The 27,352-nt window shown below is 39.8% G+C and overlaps 1 protein-coding gene across 7 annotated transcripts in view; it reads left to right on the top strand.

The window, feature by feature from the left end:
- Positions 1–27,352, top strand: part of sick (sickie) — a 274,376-nt gene that overhangs the window by 102,688 nt on the left and 144,336 nt on the right. For 5 of the 7 annotated variants that reach the window (XM_089258234.1, XM_089258232.1, XM_089258230.1 and 2 more), the window contains exon 3: positions 26,681–26,851. In XM_089258234.1, the coding sequence (XP_089114360.1) occupies positions 26,681–26,851 (171 nt within the window). Of the gene's footprint in view, positions 1–23,940; positions 24,069–26,680; positions 26,852–27,352 lie in introns of those variants that run through there. The other 2 variants (XM_089258231.1, XM_089258233.1) reach the window with 2 other exon arrangements.

The raw sequence follows: 27,352 nt of genomic DNA, 5'->3' as shown, positions 1-27,352 counted from the left end.
AATAGTACTCCGATGAGGCTCAAAAAACAAAATCAATTTTTCGATTATTCTCGATAAAAAAGTTATCGGATGAGTTATCGAAAAAATAAAGCAAACTCGTACTGCGTATGGTATACACGAGTATGCACAAATTTCAGCTCTCTAGCTCTTATATCTTCTGAGATCTCGGCGTTCATACGGACAGACGGACGGACGAACGGACGGGCGGACAGACGGACAGGGCTATATCGACTCAGCTCGTCGTGCTGATCAAGAATATATATACTTTATGGGGTCTGCGTTGATTCCTTCTGCCTGTTACATACTTTTACACAAAAACATTATACTCTGATTTCCCATTTTCAATGGGTTCAGGGTATAAAAAAAACTAGTCAAAAGGTATTACAGTCGTGTGTGTGTGTGTGAGTGTGTGTGGCATTTGCATTGCATAAATGTTGCTGCATTTGGCATAGATTTGCATGGCAATAAGAAAGAGCCTAGAGAGAGAAGGGGAGAGAGAGGGAGATAGTGATGTGGCAGCAGCAGCTGCTATCGACTTGCAACATATTGCAGTGGCGAGGCAAGGCGCGGCGCCCGAAACTTCCGTTTTTGGTCAGTGGTAATAAAAATGAACGACGGCGTCGTTCAGTGACAGACAGGAAGTGGACTATTTGCATGAGTTAGACCGAGAACTGGAGGGTCTGCGCGTCCATTGATAGAGAAACAGGGCAAGGGATGGGAATTTTTCAGGGTATTAAGCGGCAGGTGAGGCTTTGTATACTAAATTGTTTGTTTGTTTTCGTTTTTTTGCTCAACTGTGAACAGTGACACGAAGATCTCTGAGAACTATTAATCAGCCAGCTAGAGAGGCAGCGGGCTAGCGGGAGGGCGGTGGAGAGACTGCGGGAGTGTGTGTGCCGAGGCCCGTTGGGAGACAGCCAGGACTTGCTGTCTTGTTTATAATTAATGTGGAGCACGCTGCGGGTGCGTCGCTTCACGATGCAAATCCCATACAGACGCGACCCTGGAGTCGTCTATCTGGCTGGCTGACTGGCTTGGCTAGGCTTGGCCTGGCCTGGCTGGGGCTGCTAATGAAACGTCGTCAAGTTTGTGACAGCGCGCCCAAAAATTGCAGACTCGTTGAAAGGCAATCTAAGTTGCAGCTAAACTCAATAAACCGAGCCCGACACCCGGACTAGATTGCAAGTGCAACGGCTCCGGCGGAAAGTTTTCATTAATCTTTGCCCCGGCCAAAAACTTCAACTTTGAGCTTATCAAAATGTCGGCGACTGAACGTCATTTACACGCTGGCCACAATTAAATTGAATTAAGTTGGCAGCACTGAAATACAAAAGTCAAAGTCGAAGAGGAAGCAGAAGCAGAAGCAGAAGAAGCAGATGATGAAGCAGTGGCAAAGCAAATCCTGGCGAATTACGCAGCACCTGAGCTAAAACTTCGTTTGCCGCTTGTCAAATTGATATTTGATTCATGACCAGCGCATTTGTCAAGTCATTCATCTTTTTCAGACCCAAGGGCCAAAAACTGCTACGGGTGCCACCTTCGCCTTCGCAGGGCAGGGCATTCCACATGGGGCACGGGTTTCGTTCCGTGATGAATGGCCCATTGGTGTGCATGGCAGCCCTTTTGCTGTGATTTCTTGCTACGCCGCATTATTTTAGATTACGATTAAGAGTACGTTTAGCTAGCAGTACATAAGCTATGGCACTGAGCATAAAGGCATTACATATATTACGTATGAACGGACTGTAAGTGTTCTAAAGTGCCTTGTGCGAGCCAGTTCTCGGTTTCAGATATAACAAATCTGTTCATGAATTCGTTCATATTTCTTATTTCCCCTTAATAATATAAATACTGAAGATTCATCTTACTGCAGTCAACCCCAAGTGAAAGATTTCTTTAAAATTATGTTGCTCTATCTTGATTCCAGTTTTTAAAAACTCTGCTGAGTCCATTTCAGCAGGGGTTGGTTTCGCCCTTAACTTCGTTGGCTGTCAAATTAGATTTGCTCTCGTTTCATATGGAGTTTAATTCAAAGACACGTGTATGGGTCACCCTCGGAGCTTCTAAGCGAGCAATGATATAACATTATAAGGAAATCATTTATCAGAACTAATTTCTCAATAATATTGTTACGATAAAGTTGAAAAGCAATGAATGCTATTAAAGAAATAATGTTTTCCCAAGAAAAAGAAAAAAAAACTAAGTTAAAAATTTAGTTTTTCTTGAATTTTGTTTTATGTCGGCTCGAAGAACTAGATGGATGAGAGAGAAAAGTGAACTTAGATGATTGAATTACGGCGATATATTGCCTTATTATATAAGATATGATTATATGCAATGATGAAAGTTCATTGAATTTGTAATGTAAATAATAATTCTGGAGAATGTTAAATCATTCGATACTGCCTATACTTTACTATAATATTTTATACTATACTATAATACATTATATGCAATGGTTATTTATATCTCCTTTAAGCATTTGCAGTTCATTTGGCATTCGGCTTGACTGAGTTTGGTGTGTCCTGTTTCTAGTTTCTTGTACAGCTAAATTTACGTTGATTTCACTTAAGTGCAAGCGCAAACCCTAAACATATTAGGTGTGTGCAGCTCCCCGTGGGCGCCGACTGGTCGCCGGCTTATGCCGCATCATCATGAACCAATTCCTGCGCTCACTGCCGTGCCCGTTTCCATTCCGGTTAGCGGCTCAGCTCAGTCGGCTCAGCTTTGTTGCTAACACGCGCACGTAATTCCTGCTACACACAGAAACAGGCAAAAAGAGAAAACTTTCCTTATAGGCTTACATTTCATTTTGGCACGATTTGTCAAGTCGGCAGGAAATCGTGCAATGCCCATCAGCGTGGCATCAAATTGAAAAATTACCTCGCGTGCCAACTACTACTGCAACAGGAGCAGCAGCAACAACAACTGCTCAAACTTATGAAAGAGTCACCGAGAAATGCGACTTAAGTCGGCTATTTATGTGGCTCGCCTTGATTTGTGGCCAAGAGAAACGCCAACTCGCGTTGCTTTCTTTGTTTCTGCTCGGCCCGCCGAATTGTTGTGCAAATATTTCTGTACTCCACTTAAAAACTCGGCTTGCTTTGCCTTGCCTTGGCTTAGTTAATTAACGGCAAATAGTCAACAATTTTCGGTATTCCACTCGCTCGCCACCTCTGCGAGTGGCAGGCAATGCCTATTCAAATAAACATTTTCGTTACGCCTTGGCATGTTTAAGTTTTGGCTATTTAGATAAGGCGGCTCTAGCAAATGGCGCTTCCAGTTAACAGCAACAGTTGTCGGAAGGAAAAATAGAAAGCTAAGGAAGAAGAGAGAAGGAGGAAGTATGTCTGAGAGAGAGAGAGAAAGAGACAGAGAGCGATGCTTAATCTAGTATTTATTAAGCTGATCATTTCCTTTAGAAGAGAATATAAATTATAGAGGTTTGCTTTGCACTTGCGATGTTCCTCAATTCTGAACATTTAATATTATTGTTGGGATACTTAATTTTAGCATTAGTGATGGTATAAGAATGACACGCTAGTAGTATAAGTATAAAGAACACTGACAAAAGCATACTGTAAAGAATATATGCAATATAGACTAGATTTCAGATATATCGGCATTGCTAAAAAGTTAGCTATACACTTTAACAATATAAATGAGGCAGATTTATGGCATGCCCATCTGTAATGTGCTATGTAATCTAACATTCTGAGCAGCTTTAAACTTTGTCCAATAAAAATACAAACTAATGCCTTCACAAATAGTCTGGGCAGTCCCTCACGACTTTCTAAACAACAATTATGCAGAGCGTAAACAGTTTCTAAGTGATTCCCTAATAGAACTTCTGCCAGAGTTCCCATTAAATACTTGATGCCCTCATGCAAACTGTGGGAAAATGAAAAAAAAAAAAAATAAGAAAAACAAATATAAAGCATCAGTTCAAAGTCCCAGAGAGTCGCCTACAATTTGCCTATTTGTCGCTTTGTTTTTGGTGCGTGTTGAAAAATAATTTCCCCAGATAATTTGACGGCTTTCTGCGCCGCCCGCTGCTAATAGCAGCCAAAAGTTTGAGTTGGAAAACTTTGGGCAAAGTTTTTTCTTTTCTGCGTGAGGCCCAAAACTTTTGTTGTGATTTTTTTTTTTTGGTGTGCCTTTGGCTTTGTTGATTTTGTTATTTGTTCATTGTTTATTTATTTCAATGCAAACGCTCGTGTGTTGATTTAATTGAGCCAAATGTGTTATTGGGCCATCAGCATAATTGGCCGCAGGCCTAAGTTTCGCCCCGATACGGAAGTTAATTATTTGCCCAGCTCGTGTGTCGCATAAAGCGGCTTATAAACTCCGTCCGGGCTCGCCCTCCAAGTATGCAGCGAAATATATTCTTGTGCTGCCCGCCAATTGACTACGTGAGCAAACAGCAGACAGTCGGTGCGTCAACGTTGGCAGAGACAGAGAATGAGGCAGAGGCAGAGGCAGAGGCTTTGATATTAATTTTACATTTTGCGGCGCAGGCATAAAAATAATAATAAATAAGAGTATCGCTTAAATTGTTTATACAACCTGACAATGTGCTGCGAGTAGCTGGAGAGGAGAATATGTATATTGGTCTCTTTCTCTCTCTCTCTCTCTCTCTTCTTCCTCTCCTTCTGCTTCTTCGTTTGGGTTAAGCCCCGGAACGTGACCCGAACGGGCGGCACATTGTTTGTTTAACTGTTGTTATTATTCCCTTTCAATATTTGTGTGGGCGTGTGGGCAAATTGAACCTGCCCGCTCGTCCATCCGTCCGTCTGGCTGCCATTGTCCCGCCTGCTGACCCATTACCGTGGCATATCCTGTGCAATCGCAGTGCTGCTTCCTCGATATCTCTGCGTGTTTTCCCATTGCTCTTTGCTGCTCTGGCCCAAGCCGGAAAAAAAGAAAAACTGAAAATTTCGTAAAGCTCAATGCGGCGGCAGGTTGGACAGTGTGTATTTTGGGTACATCCTCTCTGCCAGCGCCTATTTGTGTAAACAAGTGAAAGTGATTTATGCAACAGAAACACCCAGCCTAACCAAAGGACCTGTCACAGAGACAGACGCATAGAGAGCGAGAGTGGGGGACGTAGAGAGAGAGAGGAAGAAGAGAAGCTTTGGACCACAGCTCCATGTAGCTGTTGACTCAGGCGTATGATTGTTTTGGAGTGCCTGGATTTATGGGTCTTAGTGGGGGCGCATTGAAATAGATTTTCATATGAAGTGCTTTCCGAGCTATTTCCAGTGCTGATTTGAATAAACAAATGCTGAATTGATATATTCGAAATTCTAATAAACAGCAATATTGTAGCCGCATGGAGAAAGAAAAATGAGTTTCAATAAAAATCCAGAGTGATGTTTTTCGTTTTCATTTCCATTTATTTTTTATACCCTGAACCCATTGAAAATGGGAAATCAGGGTATAATGGTTTTGTTAAAAGTATGTAACAGGCAGAAGGAGGCGAGGCAGACCCCACAAAGTATATATATTCTTGATCAGGGCGACAAGCTGAGTCGATTTGGCCCTGTCCGTCTGTCTGTCCGTCCGTCCGTCCGTCCGTCCGTCCGTATGTATGAACGCGTCGATTTCAGAAGATATAAGAGCTAGAGACTTCAACTTTTTTTTAAAATGTCCGTATATATCACGCGCATATCGAGTTTATCACTAAAAAACGATAACTCATTCCGATACTTTTTTATCGATAAAAAACCTTATCGAAGATCACTTAAAAAATTATATCTCCTACATCTTTCAAGCTAGAGTCTCCAAATTTAAAATGTATATTAGGATGTATTTTATACAATTTCGGTTTTTGTTAAAATTTACCCCCCACCCCTAAATCCACCCCCTCACCCTCATCTTTGTAAAAGTCGTATATCAAATACTAGAGACTTGTGCTTCGGTATACACATACATTTTAACATTATGATTACGATCTGAAAGTTTCATTACGATCGTACGTCTAGAAATTAAATTATTCAACAAATAAGCTCTCATAATATTGCCACACTGCAGCGCAACCCAAGCGCAATCGCCTGTATATGTGAGTGTGTGTGTATGCGTGTGTTTATTTGTATGTGTATGTGTGTGCGTTTGTTTGTTTGTATTCGTGTGTGTGTGTGTGTGTGTGCTATTTATTATTGAAATATCAGTTGCTTGTAGGGTTCAGGGGATCTCGTAGTCGAGCAGTCTCGACTAGAGCTTTCTTTCTTGTTTTTATTTTATTTTTTTGACGTGCGAAAAGTATTTGCGAATATTTTGTGGGCATATTTAATTACATCACAGATTTTAGCCAGGCTTTCACTTAAAGAAAACTTTATGAAGAATAAAGTTATATCTAAATCAAGACATTATATATTTTACATATGTGGCTGGTTGAATTCTGAATTAATTTCGGAATAGGCCACAGATTGATAAATATAATACCTAAAGGATATTTTTAAGACAAATTGAAATTTATTTATTATGACAATTCTGAGTCCAAGAGATTGCGTATATATTCTTGATTATTTTAATTATTGTATAGTTTTATATCGATTAAGATCATAAAGCGTTTTCGTGGTTGAAGATGAACGTCATATAAGGACAATGAAATTATGTTATATGTAGAGAGTTCTGCAGAACACTACATGTTACAGTTAGACTAAATTATAGAGCGTTACAAATCAATCTATTCATGTAAATAATTATTCTTTCGATTTCAATCAACTCACATGTTATTCACCTTCTCATATCTGAATGCAAATTGACTCCTGATAGAAAGGACAATAGCCCAAGATCAAACAGTTTGACATATACAATTATGCATATACATATATATGTATGTATGTACATATATATACATTCCATCTACAATTAATTGTTCCACATCTCCGATTGCTGCTTTTCTCTGCCAAAAATCCTCAAACCTAATCAAACACCCAATCCAAAGGACTTTAGCTGCAAATCCAGTTCCATTTAATAATAAGCCCTTTGATTAGCTGCCCATGTTAATCCGGGCCATCAAGTACGTAAAGCGTACCGTTTATGCGTCCAAAAATATATGAAGCGGGAATGGGCTCTGCACGTCCACGTAATATGCGTACCCATTCGATGTAATCAAGTATCCACTCTGGCGCCGATCGTTGGTCAAACAAAATATTCGCTGTTTCCGTACCGAAATTAATTTAACGCTCAAGTGGGGTTACGCCAGGACTAACCAAAATCCACTCCAGCTCCACTCATATGAGGGACTTGTGGGCGGCTCCCGTTGCCGGCGAACATTATAATAAAATTAATCTCCATTTGTTGAAGGGCCGTCGACGTCGTCGTCGTCGTCGCTGCTGTCGCTTTATTAGCGTCCGAAAAGCAACTGGAGCCAAAAAGTGGCAATTATTCATTTTATGAGCTTCGCTGAGGGGACTGCAGAGTTCCAGCATGTGAGCCATAAAAATTAAAAATTAGCCCCGGCAGCTGTGAGGGGATTATGTAACACGCATTTGATGGGCGGCCAACCCCTTAGGTTAAAGTCAAGAAAATGAATATTTATGCGACATTTACCCCACGGACTCCAGCCTGTGCGAGCTGGGCGAGCGCCCAGCCCCGAGCTGGGCATTGTTATATAACAAGCACATGTCAAAATTTTCATAACATGCGACCCATCCACAAGTTCGGGTTGCCGCCAGCCAGATCAAAAGGAGATTCGCCAGACACGAGCTTAGCTGGAGCTTGTCCCTTGCGTGGGGCTAGGTGTGACTATCAGCTCACGCTCTAATGGCCACATGAGAGCGAATGCAATTTCGAATGGGCTGCCTGGATCCCGAACAGGGTGTTTGCAGGACCTTCTCAGCTGCTGCTTCCGGCTGCTCAAAAATTAAATCCAATTATCAGTTTAAGGCCACTCGCAGCTCCGCTGGGGGCAAACTTGCGAGCAACCAGACATGTGTGTGTGAGTGTGTGTGTATGGCGACCATACAAACAACAATTACAGCAAGAGTCTGGGGAAGAGGGGTTAACTAAAAAATACCCTTTCAAATGCAAGCATCTTCCAGTTCTTGCCACATCTTCACAAATGGCATAGTGTTTTGTGTATTTATAATATTGTATGTGCATATGTAATACCTGACATCATAGATATATATTGTATCTGCTGCTAAAATGTGTAAATTATTATAGTCGAGTAAAAGCTTTCATTTCTCCCGTTATCTTCTCAGCTTGCAATGGCTTTAGGTGTTAACTTCCTTCTACTGCAGATGATATACCCCTCCATTTGCTTCGTACAGGGTATAACTACAGCAGCCAAACAACTTTTGTGTAATGCAACAAAGTTTCATTTTAATGAGAAACTTTTGTTTATGCAACCTCCCATTGGCTTTCGTCCAGCCACATGCAAAACTTGCCAAAAAAAAGAAAGGAAAGGAAAAAGAATTAGTCGAAAATAATGTACATTTTGTTAAGCCAGCTCTTGAGCCAAGTAGACTTAAAGATGAATGCATTTGCGGGCTTTCACGAGTTGCTGCTATTGTTGTGGCCAAACTGAATGCAACTTTGGCCATAATCGCTGTGCTTACTCAAGCATTTTGGGCTTAGTCCGACGTTTGCTCTCGGCCAGTGTTGCAAAGCAGCGAGAATAGGTAAGACTAACAGACGCATGCCCCACACGTGTGGTGGACTAGGCATATGCAGACACAATGGGACAAAGCTAAATGTGCTTTAACTAAGACTTTCAACAGTTTGTTAAGAGACATCTTAAACTGATTCCGGACTTAGCTCGCAAAGACTTGGCAATCAGTTTTCTGTCTGCATTTAACAGCAGATAAATCTGAAGAGTGGGCAAGGCCTGGGGCCTAAGCCAGGTAGGCATTTGGGCAATTTGTTGCCAGTTTTTAGCAATTTGTTGGCCTACAGCTAGGATTTCCATTTTTTCTCCCTTTATCTTTTTGCTGGGGTCCTATGCAAACAAATATCTGGGTTTTTCCTGCTGACCTTAGAGGGGCGCACACATGGCCCCAACAAAATATTAGCATAAGTGGCCGGAGCCGAGATCTTGGGTCACGTTGAAAATGCTAAAAATGTAAATAAAATCAACAGCGGATGGCAACGAAGAAAAGGACAAGCCCCAGGCAGGACATACACACACACACACACAGAGGACAAAAAGCAGAAGGTGCCGAGCGTACAACAAAAGCAACAACAGCAACAATGGCAGCCGGAAAAATATCATTCTAAAACGCTTGACAGCCACTTACACATGTCAAATGCAAAAGGATAACGAGCAAAACGGATATTAGAGTATTAGACAGGATGCTGTGTGACATGGTTTACTCCCATTCCAGCATTCCACGCAGATGACTTTTTTTTTAACAGATACCCTGTAGCCATAGAAGTGGACCCAGTGATGGGTACACTATATACCACACCTATGATATTGTATAGGATATTTTTAAATTGAATATAGATAATCTGGATAGGATGTTTGGTATCGGGGTATAATACATAAGTTATGTTTTAAAGATTATTGGATATTATTATATATTGATAGAAGTATATACATAATCGATACTTTTTACAGGATATCTATATAACAGTCTCAACTGCAGCTTGTTTTTTTTATTTCTCTCCTCTCCCATACAAAGGTTATTTTCAAGCACGCTGGACGTCTAAGTTGTCTAAGCAGATTTATCATATAAAATGCAAAGTATTTTCCTTAATATAGTTCGGGCTTCTCGAATAAACTTTGGCTAAGTCAATTAGGCGGCCAGCACCATCAACTTTTGGCTAATTGCTGTTTATATTTGCCCCCGGCTAAAGCGCCCTTAACTTATTGGGCTGTTAACTTAAAGGCTCGTGGCTCGAATTTCTCGCTCACTCGCTAATTAGCTTATTTTTTATATTCAGCTGAATATTAATTGGCTTTTGTATGTACTCGAACCGCGTTTGCATAAATCTAATATTAATGTGCTTTACCTCATGCCTCATCTCTCTCTCTCTTTCTCTTTGATTGCAGGTAAGCCGATTTCGAGACGATTTCCTTGTCCATTGAACTATCGAGTGGTGTCTTTGCGATTCAGATAAGGTCGTAAGTAGCTTAGCGCTCAGCCAGAGAGTACTTCAAGTTTAATGCGTTCTCCAGTAATTGCTGTGAATGGAATAATAATAATCCAATGTGCTTATTGGAAATTTCAATATTTACCTAGTCCATTATGAACAGATGATGCTTTTATATAAAAGACATTTTATGTGCAACTATTCTTGCTCAATTATTCTATTCTTTGATTTTTTGTTTTGTTAAAATGAATTATATATATATAATTGTTTATTTATTAATTTTTACTTTTTCCTTGTTTACTTATTGTTTTCATTTTTATTAAAGTAAATAGAAGACATTTGAGGTATCTCTTAAACGGAACTCTGGCTAGGTCTATAAGCCATGTACCCCAAATATAATGAAGCTCCTGCACTAGACATTAAATCTATCTTGACATAGAAATCTATGAAATTCCCCCCAGAATCGTATCTCTAATAGTTACACCCTATAGCTCTGCCTTCAATGTATGCTGAGCTTGTTTTCTATAGATGTTGTGTCTACTAAGTAGATGTTGAGTGATGAAGTACAATATATGTAAGAGGAATTCATTTATTATATAACCTTCTGATAATAGATACGCTTCCGTAAATAAGTTTCCATGTTTATATAACGCCTTGAGCTATGCTAGGCTTTTCTGTACGAGTTTTGCACCTGATTCATCTCTATAAATATGAGCGATCCATTAAACTCGACTGTGATGCTCATTAAATTTATACATATTTAATTGACTTTATGAGCAGCGCACAGACAGCGGTCGAGCTGCAGGCGCCAAGCGGCAACATTCTACCCTACTTAGCGGATCATAAAATGCAACAGCAACCACAGCAACAACAATAACAACAAGAAATATGCCTGATGCATGCTCACGCATAAAGGCTTTAATAATGCTGCAGACGAAGCTGCATGATGAGGCTCATAATTATGTGACATGCAGCGTGGTTCGTGTTAAAAACGAGCATAAAAAGCGAACATCCATCTGCATATACGTACGTACGTCTGTATGTCTCTTAAAATATGCACAGCCAAAAGCACAAGCAACGCCAGTTGGGTTACCGCTGGGGTCATGGAGTGCCCGGGTGCTGGGGACTTGCTGTCAACGCGCATCTTCTCATCAATGGCAACAATGTTGCTAACGACATGATAAAATCTTCCATGATGTCTGCGACTTTGAATCCATGTCGGGAACGTGTGTTTTATTGGTGTTCCCGGAACGATTTAATAACCATTCGATTTGTGCTTGGCACTCAAGATACAAATCTCTGAGCGTTGTTTCTGCGAACCACATAAGAAATCGACACTTTCATGCTTGGGTATAAATGCCTGAAATGAAAACTAATCGATAAAATGAAGCATTTATTTTGTTTGATGGCCAGAATGAAAAACTCGAATAATAATAATATATGTATACATATTAAGAACAACATTTCTTATGGGTTTTGTTCTATATATAATTTTTTTTTTTTAATATTTAAATATTGTCAATTTCTTTTATTCCTTCTTGATTTTCTTCATCTTACATTCTCTCTCGTTTTGTATTTTCATATCGTTTTAGCAAGCTGAAAGTCTGTGGATATCAGATCACCAGTTTTCCCTAACATTCAAAATAAATAAATATATGAAATTAAGATAATATCTTCATTTATAATTCCACATATTTTTAGACTCCTTAAAGCTCTAAAAAAATAATCATAAAGAACTCCTAATGAGCGACTGTTTATTACGTGCGCACCCTCCCTTGCGTAGCTGCCTGATGTCACGACAGTTTTCCTGTTTCCTTCCGCATGTGATCAGCCACGAGTTTTCCTCTATTTTCCGCTTCGGCCTTACTTTCTCCCTCGCCCACACCGCGTTGCAATTAATTATGAGGCACGTTGACATTTTTCGTGCCGCACAACTTGTCGCTATGTATTTTTTTTAAGTTAATTTTTATAATTTATTTTTAGTGCCACTGCGAGTCACGAGCTGCGAGCTGCGAGTTGCGAGTTGCGAGTTGCATGTTCCCTATTTTGTATTCGACATTTGGCGGCGTTGAACTTGACGCAATTTATTTTGTGAAAAGATGCGGAGGCAGCAACAGCCGCAGACACGCCTAGTTGGGTGCCATCGCACATGTGCCCTACAACATATTTGTTTATAAATATATACTTTCGTATAGGCCTACTCTTGAACAGTCATCTCCTTAATATGCCGCCAGGGAATACCCGAAACTCTGGCGTATTTCTAGCTAAAGTTCAAGGTGGAACAGAAATAGTTTCTTGGCTTGAAATGAGTGAGAATTTACACTCAATTATACAATATATGCATAAGGCGGAATTGTAAAAAAGCTAGCTGAAAGAATGAGTAATTATACCAGAATGATGTCGTTAAATTCATATTTATATTTATATTTCTCTCACTCACTTCACTCCCTTTGCCCTTCGTCACCAATTCCCCTTTATAGTTTATTAGCTCAGCTTTTTCAATAGCTGCGCCGTTTCGTTTAGTCTGAAGTTTGTTGACTTCTAATGCAGACGCTGGATGTTTATTTCAAAATTCATTTCAAATTTCTCAAGAGCCTCTTCGGGTGTCCTCTATAAATAGGCCTGCCCCCCTTTCGACTCATTTTTGGAGCCGCGTTTGCTGTGTGAAATAATATTGTTTGGCTTTTGTGTTGCTGTTAATTAACATGAGTAGTTTACTTAATTAAGCGTGAACTGCGCCAGGCCGACTTTTGTTTATGCCTGCGGGGTAGTTTTCGGGGGTTGGGCGAGCATTTGGTGTAATATGCAATTATCTTGTATACTCCATAGTCATAGTGCAGTCTTTGTGCACTAGATGGCGCTGCTGCCACGCCACATTAACTGCAATTAGTCTTCATCAGGTCAACGTGACAACAACAACAACAACAGAAACAGCAGCAAGTGCAACAGAAAATTGCAATTTGCTTGGGCATTGACTAAAAAATAGTAAGAGACTAAAAATGACTGACTAGCATGTACCCTTGACACACATACACTTAGTACACTGCAGTGTTCAAGTATACTAGAACTCCCTCTGAAAATTCCCATCATAGAGGGTACAAAAATGAGCTGTGAAAAGAAAGCAACTATTGCAAAAAAACATCATCAGCTAACAAGCCCTGGCGCAGACCATGCCAACCATCGTCCTCCTCCGCCTGCAGAACCACTTCAAAATGAACTTCAGCCACATCCACGTCCACATCCACATCCACATCCACATTGACATTCAGGCCACTTAGTTGCCATGTCGTCCGTTCAGCGCAGCAACTCCTCCTGTGGTTCAATGTCGTCCCAGCCGCAGTCTGGGTAAAAAGGGGGGGCTAGCTGCTTGACGCCGTCGCCTGTCAACTGGCAAAATTGTTTGTAAAAATAGCGTGTGGCAATAGCATAAAACAACATCAGCAACAACATCAGCAACAACAACAACAACAACAATAGCAACCTAGTTGGAGTTGTGAAACACACTGCATATATTTAGATATAGTAGATGCGTCTGGTCTAGTCGCAGAGCCAGAGGCAGAGCCCGAGAGGGGGGCGACAGCGCTGCCAGTCAATACATCTAGATGGACATTTCTTGTCAGTGTGGATTAGTTGTCAGCCAAATCGAGTTGGTCTTGAAGCCAGCTCAAGCATGCTCCACCAGGCACGTGTAGACAAGAGCACAAATACCCTTAGAAAGACGCCACAGAAAGATAAACAAGTTCCAGGTAAAGTTCGAGATGAAGAAGGAAAGACTTTAATATTCTTAGGGCGAACAATATCATTTATAAAGAGGTTAAAGTTTATAAGGTTCAACTATAAATGATTTATTGCATAATTATTCTTAGACCCCTTTTGTTCGCCTGCCTCTGAAAGGCCATGCCTAATATTTTCGACTGCACTGTTTGCTATGACTTTGCATGTTGCCAGCAAATTGTTGCACGTGGTTGTCGCTCGGTTGGACTCGGAGTTTGTTTCCTTATATTTACTTCTAATGGTTACAACGCTAATTTTACACTGGCTTGACAGTTGACTGAGCCAGCAGGGAGCGGGGCTGACCGAGTGGGTCGTGTGGGGTCAAGTTGGGCGCTTTAAAACTGTTTTAAACCTGACTGGAACACCGCTGCAGTGGAAGGTTCTAGAGGCGAGAAAGTTTAGCCTTTGTCATTTGAGCCAGTATCTTAATTCAGGTATCGATTCGAGTGCCAGGCCACGTTAGCCACGGCTCTTTGAACCCCTCCGCCTCTCACAAAACCCGTTATTGTAAACTAAGTTCGGCTCGGTTTTTGCAGCTAACCAAATATTGATGAATGGATTCTGAATTTGTTATCAAACATTTTCGTTAAACTTTCTATTTAATTTCGTATTTTTTAAGCGTGGAGCATTCACAATAAACAAATCGCAATCTATATGTATGATATATACATAGAGTGTACATAGTCCATCAATCAACCCCTCTACAGTTTTCAAATTTCCATTAACTTCTTGCCATTTGTCTCTCAGTCCATAGTTAGTATTTTATTTTTTGTTTAATGTAAATTAAATTTGGAAGACGTATTTGCATTGCGTCTGAAACAGAAAACTTTTCACGTCGACTGACTCTGATATTGTATTTCACATTTAGCTGATGCCGTTGCCATTGCCATTGCCATTGCTGTTGGCCATTGTGCGCTGCCCCCTTTTTTAGTAGATGCAACCACCCAGCCCAACCACCCACGCACCACCATATGAAGAACATTTTCTTCGCTACAACTATGCATTGTGCTGCTGCTACTGCTGCTGCTGCTGCTTCTTCTTCTTCTGGTTCTGGTTGCCGTTGTAAATGTTAATGCTTTCCTCATGACTTTCCTTTTATTGTTTCGGGTTTGTTTTCTATTATTTTCATTTTGGGGGCTTCGTTTTTTTCTCTCTGTTGCTGCCGCTGGCATCTGGCAGACGTTGAGCTCCCCTTTCAAAATCTAATTGTTGATTTTGTAATTTAAATATTTTTTGTGTACAGATTTCGTAGAGTCCATATGGGTTTGGGTAATTGAAAATCTAGCATTGCTTTATGAGCGAGCAGGATTTCCAGTTTAATTTATTTAAATGTATTTGCAGCAACATTTGCAGTGAGCCAAGTCAAGACGACTTGGGGGCTGTCCACTCGGCAAATGTTGCCCGCCAGATCGAAAATGTTGCCAAGCATTTTTAGCCAAAAATAGATCAGCCGAAGGAGCACACGCAGAGAGAAAGAGAGTGGGAGTGAGAGGGAGAGTGAGCAATCGAGAGAGTGAGAGAGAGCGATCTGCGCCAGCAGCTGCAGGAAAAGTCTTGAGTTTATTTTCTTCGCTCAGTCTGTGGCTGATCGCGCGCTCGTCGAGACTTTTTCAAGTGAAAACGCGGGAGTACGCATTTCGTATAGAAAATGGGAAAATAGAAAAGCGTGCTACATACGCCTGCCGCTTGCCCCACTGCGCGCCCCCGTCTGTGGCAGCATCGCGTGTGCGCGCGTTCGGTTCATAGAAATGCGCGTGGTCGTCGTTTCCATTGCCTTTTAATGAATTAATTGCTTCGCTTTTTGTTTGTGTTGTTCCCGTGCTGCGCGCTATCTAAAAGGCAGAAATTATAGTGCAGCCAATGGTTTAATCAAGTGGAATTTATGTGCTTCAAAAGTGCAGTTAATTAAGTGTAAATACCAAGCACAAAAATTGAAAATGTTTTCGTGCTGCTTGCAATTCTGCCCCCTCTCCCTCCCCTTCTCTTTTCGCCCAGTGACCCTTGTCAACAGCTGAAATGAAGCATGAAAAGTAAAAAAAAAAAATATACATATATAAATAAAATATATGAAATGAAATTTATGCTGAGATAAATCGCATTTGCGGTCATTAATAAATCACGTTAAACGAATAGAGTGTTTATTAAATTCAATTCAGAATGTGCGGCTGACAAGTGGAAGGGCTAATAGACCGGGCCAAAAGAGCGGGCGCGGCTATAATGATAACCTCTATTGTGAATAATATTAATTACTATTAGCAGTCAGTGATGGCAAATACTCAATTTAAACAATATAAACAATTAAGAATTCAATGCAGTTTTAGCCCTGAATAAAGTTAACCAAAATTGAATGAAGATATTTCAGTAAAATATTTGCATACATTGAAATTTAAATTATTCAATAATATGCGAGTATAACTGAGAAATAGAGTTGAGTATTATGGAAAGAGGTGATAAGTCAAATATACAAGAATAACGAGGAAAGAGAGTAGAATTTAATAAAAGGAGCTAATCATTAGGTAGACATAGTCAAAGCTCTTGATATGGATATAGAGTTATATGAATTTGAATATTGATTATATGAACTATATTAGTATAGTCAATTACAATATATATTGGCCACAAGCTATATACAATATACAAAATGTAATATTTAGTTTTATGTAATTCTTAAATTTAACTGAAAGTCGGCAGCTACTTGATTTGCATTTCTCTGAGACGTGGAAATACATTAAATAAATTATATTTTATTTCTTATTTTATTACTTTTTGCCTTTTTATACCCTGAACCCATTGAAAATGGGAAATCAGGGTATAATGGTTTTGTTGAAATGTATGTAACAGGCAGAAGGAGGCGTGGCAGACCCCACAAAGTATATATATTCTTGATCAGCACGACGAGCTGAGTCGATTTGGCCCTGTCCGTCTGTCTGTCTGTCCGTCCGTCCGTCCGTCCGTCCGTCCGTCCGTCCGTCCGTCTGTCCGTATGTATGAACGCGTCGATCTCAGAAGATATAAGAGCTAGAAACCTCAATTTTTTTTTTTAAATGTCCGTATATATCGCGCGCATATCGAGTTTATCACTAAAAAACGATAACTCATTCCGATACTTTTTTATCGATAAAAAACCTTATCGAAGATCACTTAAAAAATTATATCTCCTACATCTTTCAAGCTAAAGTCTCCAAATTTAAAATGTATATAAAGATGTATTTTATAAATTTCGGTTTTTGTTAAAATTTACCCCCCACCCCCAAATTCACCCCCTCACCATCATCTTTGTATAAGTCGTATATCAAATACTAGAGACTTGAGCTTCGGTATACACATACATTTATACATCATGATTACGTTCTGGAAGTTTCATTACGATCGCACGTCTAGAAATTAAATTATTCCACAAATAAGTTCTCATAATATCGCCAACACTGCAGCGCAACCCAAGCTCAATCGCCTGTATATGCGTGTGTGTGTGTGTGTGTGTGTGTGTGCGTGTGTTTGTTTGTATGCGTGTGTGTGTGTGTGTGTGTGTGCGCGTGTGTCTGTGCGAATTATTATTGAAATATCAGTTGCTCGAAGGGTTCAGGGGATCTCGTAGTCGAGCAGTCTCGACTAGAGCTTTCTTACTTGTTCTTTTCTCCCCTTTTCTGCCACACTTTTGCTCCAGCTTCAAGGTCAGAGTCGAGCTTCCGGCTTTTCCCAGTGCACTGAACAACAAATCTCACTTAGGCCCCGGGCTCTAATTATTTATGATTTCTCTTATATAAGCCGCATAATGTGGCAATTTACGAGCGACACGAGCAGGCGCCAAAAACCCTTTTTTTCGCACCCCCAGCCCCTTCGTACTTAGCACTACAAATGAAGCCATTAGACGAGAGGGTGGCTCTCCCATTTCTTTGCCAGCTCCGCCTTTTAAAGCTTTTATCACGTTGTGTCTTGTATTTGATTTTTCGCTATAAATTTGCAGGTGGAGCCGTGGAAAAAGTACATAAAACAGCGAGAAAAAAGCTGCGTAAAAAGGGCGCCAACTCGGCAGTTCCGCCCCATTGTCCCGCCCACTAAAGAGCCTGTGGCAAACTTTGATTGCTTCCAACCGTTTCGAGCAGCTTGCTTTTGCTTTCGGCGCACATTGCGTATGCGTAATGCCTACATCAAAAGGGTTGCATTTGCCAATTGTTTCATTTCTCCGCTCCCTCTCCGTGCCCACCCCCTTCTCTCTCACTCTCGTGCTTTCTTACATCACGTCAATTGCAGGTGACTCACGAGGCAGTTAACTTGGCCGAAACACGCAAACAGCGTTAACAGCTGTTAACGGGCTGCCATTCGTGCGGCATAACAATAAGTCGAGCTGAAACCAGGCCAAGCCGGCATGGAAGGCCGCTCGTCCCCTGATTTCTTGGTGGTAATTAAATAAACGCGCGAGCGGCCCGCTTAAAAACTTTTTGACTGAAAATGTGTTGCCGCATAATTAATTGAAAACATAATTAAAAACAAAATTCGGGAAACAAAGAAGAAATAAAAGTGCAAGGTCTTAGCCAAGCAGCGTTTGAAGCTCAGCTTTTGGCTGTTCTTCAGCTCCAGTTTTCAGTTTCTTTCCCTTTGTAGCTATGTTGATTGAAAATTTAATGCCTGACTGACCCAACCACCGTGCGCATTTCGGTGTCAATTTTCTCATTTTCACCCAAATTGAATTTGACCGGTTTCCGGCTATTTTTGGCCGTCTTATCGATTTGGCACGAGCTGCGGTCAAATACTGGCTTTTATGCCTGGTAATTGTTCAATATTATGCTGGGCACAGGCTGCTACGACAGGGACCCCCGCACCCACACACACGCACGTACCGAGGGCAGCAGCTGTGCTCAATTGCCCATGCGGCCATTGACTTGGCCACACACACACACACACACACACACACATACACTGACCAACTGTCCTCTGTGTCCTGTGGTCAGCCTCGATGGGCTTTTGGTCAGTTGGTCAACTGGTTTGCCTCCTCTTTTTTTCTGCCCTGCACATTTTATGCAAAATTAGTCAGGCCACTGATGCGTTGGGCAATTAGTCCCATGCAGCAACAGGCTAAAAGCCTGAAAGGATATAGGAATAACTCGGTCGAAGGACTTCATTCATGCGAGCGGTAAAGAAACACGCAAAGAGAGTCGTTCGACTCTTTGGCAATGACAGCTTCTAATTGCCGGTAAAGCTATTCGAATCAGAAATATGAGAGGCTGCCCCAATAGAATCATGTGAATATACTCTTTACAATAGTTCAGCAAAGGAAAGTTTAATATGTGGACAGTAGGGGCAGACACAGAGTTACATGGATAAGAGAAAATATAAAATTGAACAAAACTATTAAAATTATTAGCTATATAATAAATAGCTCAATTCCAATGTCATTTCTTGTGTATAATTTATTAAATTGAACTATTTATTTTTATAGAATGCTCTTTACATGTGTATGTGTGTACGAACTAGTTTATTTGTTGGGATTTTTTGGCTTGCTGGATTCAATTATTCAGAGTCCTGTCCCTCAGCCCCGCCACTAATTTGAGCACTTAGCCTCAGCTGGGCCTGAACGTTTTAACAGCCCACCGAGGACTATCCAAATGCCATAAAGTGCCAGCGGCAACGGCTCGAACGAAAAAGTTTTCTCAACTCTCGCCTCGCTTTGGTCTGGGATCAGTGTTTTGGGTTCGCTTTGCTATATTTTTGTTTTATTTTGCCATCCCCCAACAACAAGTTCTCCTTCCGTTTGGGGTTTTTTTCCTGGTTTTGGCATCTTTGATGAGGCGAGCTAGTAGTAGGTCATATACATTATTGATGAGTTGTCATTATTAAATGCGACAAACGGGCCGCGCTCCACTTGGCTGTCATGGCAACTGTTGGGGGCGGGGCTGGAAAACTTTTTGCCTACGGTAAATGTGTATATTTATATATTTTATTTATATGACAGTGTGCTCGCAGCCTTATCAGCTACAATTATTTATATACATTTATATATCAAATTTTTGTTCCTGCCCTCAACGCTTATTATTCGTTTAGATTTTTCTTTCGCTGTCTGCCCCGACTTGGGCCTGGTCTTCATGGCGCACTCAGCGAAATGAGGCGTAACGAGTGGCTGCCATTAATTGTGACAAAAATTGTTATCAATTAATGAAATAGACAACGAATAGAATAGACAACGAACGCATGAGCTTTCCTCCTCGCTCTGCTTTTCGTTCCTTTCCCGACGACTATCAACACTTGCCGTTGTGGGCGTCTGAAGTGCCACCAATAAATTAGTCCATTTTGTCCACTTGACACACCTACGTAAGGCCAGTGGAGCAGACGCCGGTTAGCCCCTGAAATAGGGGTCTATAGTTGGGCTCTAGTTTATGGCATCTGTTGCTGATAGAGTTGGGGAGGCATAAGAATCTTTTATTAAAGGGAACAACATTCAAATAAGTTGGGAGATAAATTGATAAATAAATTTTATTTTAAGACTGAAACTGTTAAAGCTAAAGTCCACTTAGATTTACTGAAATTGATTGAAATTATTATGCAACTACATTTAGGGTACTATGGAGAGTATTATGGTAAGAGTATATTAAAGAACTCTCCAAAAGAACTGCTCGATTTTAAAAGACTCATTGATTTTTCTTACTTAAAAAAGCACTGCAAATACACTACATTTCTGTATATAGACTTGAAATACATGTATCATGAAAAACAAAATGAATCTCTGTGCAAAACTTTCGTTTTGGGATTATCTAGAAAACATCTTAATAAGTTTTTGAATAGTTTTTATAGTCCATTGGGTGTGTGGGCGAATGTTTACATACAATCCATTCAGTTTTATAGCACTTTTATAGCAAAGATATAGCCGGAATTTTGTCACATTCCCCTGATACTACATTATTGTTGTTGTTGTTGTTGTTGTTGTTGCTGGGGACACAGACAGTTGACAGTTGACAATCGCCACCCTAGAGTGGACGAGCACGAGGCAATCGGGCTGGCTGAATGCGCACATCAACACGTTGCCAATCAGCCGGGCCCAGCATCAAAGCAAACCATCCCATCTGCTGCCAGTCCACACACTTGGCTCCCTAATGAAATCAAAGACATGGAGCAAAAAGGTGACAGAGATTGTTTTGACATTACTTTCAAATGTCAATTGACTGAGATTTTGCTGCTCGGCTCTGTGCCTGACTCGACTTGACTTGACTTGACTGGAGGCAAATCGAATTGAGACGTTTGGTCAAATGCGATAAAAGTCTTTAATGCAATCAAATTTAATGAGCTTGCCCGGAGAGTAGCGCCCAGCTATGTGGGAGGGTGAATTTACACTCTGTGTAAACCCATCAAAGCAAATTTTTGGGCTCAGACCCAACAGGTTGTCAATGGCTTTCGCTAAGCTTATCGATTACACTCGACTGCAAATCATCTTTGAAATGAAGAAGAAGAAAAGATGAAAGTTTGACTATATCGATTATAGAAATATTATTATGGACTAAATAATTCGAAAATAAATCAAATAAAAGACTAAAAATATACTATTTATTTAAAGGTATCAAATATAAATAATTTGTATTGATTGATAACATAAAATGTAAATAAAATCGACAGTGCAATACAGATTGTATTATAATTTTAAATCGTTTTAATATTATACACCAAAATATTTGTTTAAGTTTGTTTTAATATCAATTTACATATTTTCGCTATGTATGTAAACATATTGATATACAATTATTTATTGGTTACTCTCTCACATTCCCTATATTCTATATTTTCCATCACATAAGGCCAGACTGCAGTTAAATGTATAAATAGCTTTTTACACTCTGCAAGCCGTTTATATCCCTTCAATTTTATCTGCTGTATAATTTATTGCCGCTGATTGATAGCTTCCCAAAGTTTGTTGCGCTGTGTTGCATTAAGCACACCTGAATAGGCTTTAAGGCACAAAGTATCTAAAGCTGCAAAGCTGTAAAGCTGCTTTAAGTAACTGGAAACCAAGAGATAAAACACATACACCTACAAATGCACATACACATCCATACAAATATCGACATTTCCCTTTTTATTTTAACTGCTGGCTGTCGTTCGATTTAACATAAATTTTGTTGTGTTAAGAACTCGCGTTACTTTGCCACCTTTCGATGGCTGTCTCATGCAAATTCCAATAAACTAAAGTGCCCAAGTCGCGACATTTGATAAGGAACACAGATGAGAAACAAACGCCCCTGCGGCACTTTGTCCCTGCCCCCGTCTTCCAGCTTCTCTTTTCGTTAGCATTTCTGACAAGCTATAAAATTTTTATCAGCATTACTTTTATTTTGACATTTTACTGACATTTCGGGCGGGCGAACGCCCAAAGAAAAACAGACCCCCAGACAGAGCCAGCGTTCGGGCGAGATAAGAGCAAAACGTTGGGCGATGGGCGGTGGGCGGTGGGTGTTGAACTGTGGGTTGGTGGGCGTGGCTGAGCTCGTAGAGTTTTGTTTGCCAAGCGCTTTTTCATTTACCAAATGGCATTTGACCTTTTCGCCTACTAGAGACAACCAAATTGATTTCCAACACGATTTGTCAACCCCTTTTGAGAGCGCGCAGAAGGTTGGCCAACAAAACTAGAATTTATCGGGCCAACCAATTTTGTTTATGTATCCAAAAATCTGCACCGGACTGCTTGCTGACAAGGGTGTCGACGCCAATTATCCATGGGCAAGGAGTGCGAGAGAAGTGGGCGCTGGGTCTCGCAACCTGTTGTATTGGACTCCTCGAGCTTTCACTTTCATTTTCAATTAGTTTTCGCCCCGAAAGAGTGGGCGTGCGAATGCTCAACGCCTCCGAAACCCACAACACGAAATGGGCCGGCTACGTTCCGGCCGGAGCTGTGCTTGGCGTTGAAAAGGGTAAAAAGTAGCACCGCCTGCCGCTTAATGTTTATTATTATTATTGCCTACTTTTCGGGGGAGGGGGCTCCGCCTGGCCCCGCTGATAAGCCGTAATGTGCTGCGGTGTTTCAATAAAACTTTATCATAATTGACATTTTAATGGTGCTGCCAAAAAAATATACAAAAACGAGCGCGAAATGTTGCATACTTGCCGGCGCTTTAAGTTGTAATTTTATATTTATGTAGCTGTAGCTCTAGCTGTGGATGCGGGCTTAAAAAGCGCCCAGAGCCTCGTAAATATGAGAGCAACAAAGGTGCATAATATGTGATAACTGTGTGTGCCAGGGTGCGGATGGTAAAGGGCAGGAATTGCTGTCTAATGGGCTGCTAAGAAAATGGCTAAAGCTGCGAAAGTATTGCTGTAAAGTATATTATATAATATTAAACTGATGCAAAGCATATAAGAAAAGAAATGGGCTCCATTCCGGCATAGAGACTGAAGTCCTCTTTCCATAGGAAAGAAATGGGCTCTATTCAAGAACACAATTCTTTTCTGTTTCATATAGACTGAGCAGATAAGACCCCCTTTATATGTATATAGAATTAAGGGCAAAAAAGAAATGCATTTTCTTATGTCTAATGGAAGGAAAAAATCTTTTAAAATTTCGATTAATGAATTTATTAAACTAAAAATAATTCTTCAGCACATAAACACCAACAATGTATTTGTTTATAATTAAATAAATATTAAACGTAACATTGGCGAAACAATTAAATTATAAATTAAGGGAAAATAAAGCATAATAAACAAAATATATTAAAAAACAGTGGATTAACAAAAAATTACAAAATGTAACTAATAAATGAATTATTACAATAATAGGTTGCATCATATATACATTAATAAAGACAAAATAATACTATTCACACTAATTTGTAATGCAATAAGGAGTGAAATAAATAAAATAAAAAATAAATAAATATAAACGTAGACTTTATGTCTATGAAGAAATTGCTCTATAAAAATACATGAAAATAAATGCATATAATATATAGATGAAGATAAAAAAATATTAGATTAATTATATTCAATTAACTAATAGAAATCTACACATTTAAAAAATAGAAAAATAACAAATTTTATAAAAAAATTCTAGATAAATATTTTATTGCAAGAAAATATACATTAGTAAAAAATGAAAATTAAAATGTGAATCAATTAAAAAGCAGCAAAAAACTTTTAAATTCTCTCATCAAATTGCAAATTTGCAAGTTGCATTTCATTGACATCCTGGAACAAGGATGTTGGGTCGGTGCGTTAGTTACCAGGGCTCCTGCGATAACATCAACGGCATATTGACGAGCGACTATGCAAAGGTGTGTATGGCACAGAGATGGAGGAGATGAAGAAGAAGAGAGCAAATTAATAGCTGTAAAATTGATTAGTCAATGGAAATTGTTTAACACTGTTAGACGGCATGCACTTTACGCTTTGCAGAACTAACTGAATTTTAGTTACATTTTGCCTTTGATAGTGGCTGTCATAAAGTGTATGTGGAGAGAGAGAGAGAGACCAACAGAGAGAGAGAGAGAGAGGTGGTCACACGCACTATATATATACATATATGTATGTATGTCTGGGCAGCTGGTAGCTAGCTCTATAAAGACAAGACAACTGCATCAGTTTATTGTTGTTTGGCTACTGTCAAGGCAGGAGGAAAAACAAAGCTGGACCAGAACGTGAAGGAGAACGGGGAACGGGAACGAGACCGAGCCGAGCACACAAGCAGTCGATTGCTCTGCCGTATTTATTGTGGGTGAACCTTCATTCATTCGGTTAGACCCCAGGCAGCATATTTGCGGCATTGGCTTAGCCGGCTTTTTGCCAGTTGTTAAAACCAGAAACAGTAACAGAAACAGACCCACACATAGAAATGGAAACAGCAACAGCAACCGGAGCCAATGCCACTGACAGCGACAGTTACAGCTCGCATTGTCATTGTCATTGCCATTGCCATTGCCATTGCGAATGCCATTGCCACTGGCAGTGCGATTGCATTTGCTCAGTTATTTTGCAGTGGAAAGTTTTCACTTTATTTTGTCCAAAGTCAAAGCCAAATCCAAAGTCCAGGCCCGAGCCTAAAACCTTTGCAGCCAACAACTGAACACACACAGAGAGGAAAAAATGCACAAGCCAAAGTCTAGGCCCGGCCTTTGATAAGTAGTATATACTCCATCCTCCGCGGCAACTGCAAAGCTCACTCGTAACTTGGGCGTAAAATAGAGAGCTAGACGAACGGGCGAATGGGCAAACGGACGCACGGTCGTACGGTCGTACGGAAAGAAGGAAAAGATAGACAAACAGACGGGCCAAACGCAAAGTACAATGCCAGCTATTTTTATTGCCAAGCAAGGCGCACATAAAATGTGTCGCATGCATATGGAGAACAGAGCTGGAAGCTGGCAAAGGGAAAATGGCAATGCTACAGAATTAGCAGGATGAGCTATAATAAAAACTACGCAAGGATGCGGCTAACGACGTGCACAAACGGCAAGAGCTCTACCCAGGAGCAACAGTGCGACAGACCCCAAATGCAATGTCGAGCAAACAGTAACTGAAGCAACTTTCCTACTTTGTGGCAGAACAAAAACAATAATAATTTAATTCGGCTTGCTCGCAGTACGCATTAAATCATGGGTACATTAATATATATATATATATAAGGAATTTAGGGATATAACGAATTTAAAGAACCAAATATATTACGAATATAAAGAACAAAACATATTCCAAGTATGTCTGCTCAAATTTAATATCTGGATATTTTTTAAATAATTTAAATAATTCAACTTGCAAAGATAGAGAAACGAAGAGAGAATATTTTAAGAGGGAAAAGCTTGGCTAGCAAATAGTTAAAGGGCCTGCCTGTTTACCTTCACAAAATCAGAAAATTGACCCATCTAGTCTATACGATATACTAAAAATCGTTTCTAACAATCTATGGCGAGGATCTACCGATTTTGATACATCTCAATTTTTTTCTGGGCAAAGTGAATGCCTTAATTAAGGATACCTTGTGCTTTAATCGAAAAAGTAATATTCTTCGTTGATTTATTTTATTAAGATATTCGTCTTATATGTCTATACAAAAATCTGTGGCGAACGCATTTCCTTATCGGTACAGTTTATTCCATTTAAAAATTATATGTTCTGCACCTATAAAACTAATTAAGTACTTTTACCATATTGAAATATATAAAAATATCAATAATTCAGGCAAGTTTATCTAACTCGCATTTATCGCACCTATCAGAGATGACTATATCGAGTAAATTTATGACAAACAGAGATTTTATTCTCGAGTATTACAGTTTCCCTTAGCTACCAATGTACCATGCATCAGTCACTAACTACAGGGTATATTGATCTTTCATATTAAACCAAACCATCATGCCTTGCATGAGCTGAAGTATCGTAACATATCCTTTTAAGCACACACTCACACTCCTATCAAATCACAAAAGTCTTGTCGTTATAATTACACTATAGAACTGTATAATATGCATACAGGCACTCGTACATACATACATAACTATGCATACACACACACACATACACAAATACAAACACGGACAGATGGTTAGCAAAAATCTGTCGCACAGATTTCCTTAACGACTTTCGCTTCGAAGGATACTTTCAGCCACTAAATGGCCGGAGTTTAATTTGTTTGCATAGCCAACTGCAGGCTGTCAAAAATGTTTGTATTCTGGGCATATGGTGTCTGGCTGAGAGATTATGCTGCTAATGATTTCCTGATAGCCCAGACCGAGGAGTGCAGTGCAGCCCAATGAATGCCTTGCACTGGCTGCAGCTGGCGAAAAGTATTGCTGAAATTCCTAATTGCTGCAGCCAATGGCCATGCAGAATGTTGTCCAATCTTTGGAAAGCCGTTTTTAATGCCCTCGACTTCACTTTAATTCGATTGCAGATCTACACGGACTGGGCGAACTACTATCTGGAGCGTGCCAAGTCGAAGCGGAAGGTCACAGATCTCTCGGCCGACTGTCGGGATGGCCTGCTCCTCGCCGAGGTCATCGAGGCCGTAACCAGCTTCAAGGTGCCCGATCTAGTCAAGAAACCAAAGAATCAGCAACAAATGGTAAGTCTCAAAAATGTAATATGGTATAATATATAAAATATTTTAGGAAATTAATTTCCATTTCCTTAATTAAACTTAAACGAATAAAAATGAGACAGGTGGCATTTTATAAAAAAAAATTCTCTCTAAAATTAAAACTAAAATTTAGATTAATAATCGACTGGATGTCATGAGAATCATTTTTGATTTTTTCATAGTCAATAATAATAATACTACAAATTAATGAATTTATAAATTTAAGAAATGTGTGATAGACAATAAAAAAAATTTGAAAATATCAATTAAATTTGAATAGAACTCACTGTATGAGAGATATCAACCTTAAAGATATCAATACCTAGAACAAAGTAATCGACAAAATTGCAAGTTATAATGAGTTTAGATAACCTTTCGCATTCAGATTAAAGTAGTTTTTTTTTATCAGACCTATCTCTATGATGTGATTCGCATGATATCATTGGCTGACTTCATTAAATTATTCCAAACGGCCCCAAACGGTTT

The sequence above is a fragment of the Drosophila navojoa genome, chromosome 3 (genome assembly GCF_054131105.1).
Source record: "Drosophila navojoa isolate 15081-1374.11 chromosome 3, UAZ_NAV_1.0, whole genome shotgun sequence".
NCBI lineage: Eukaryota > Metazoa > Arthropoda > Insecta > Diptera > Drosophilidae > Drosophila > Drosophila navojoa.
This window is presented reverse-complemented; position numbering and strand designations above follow the sequence as displayed.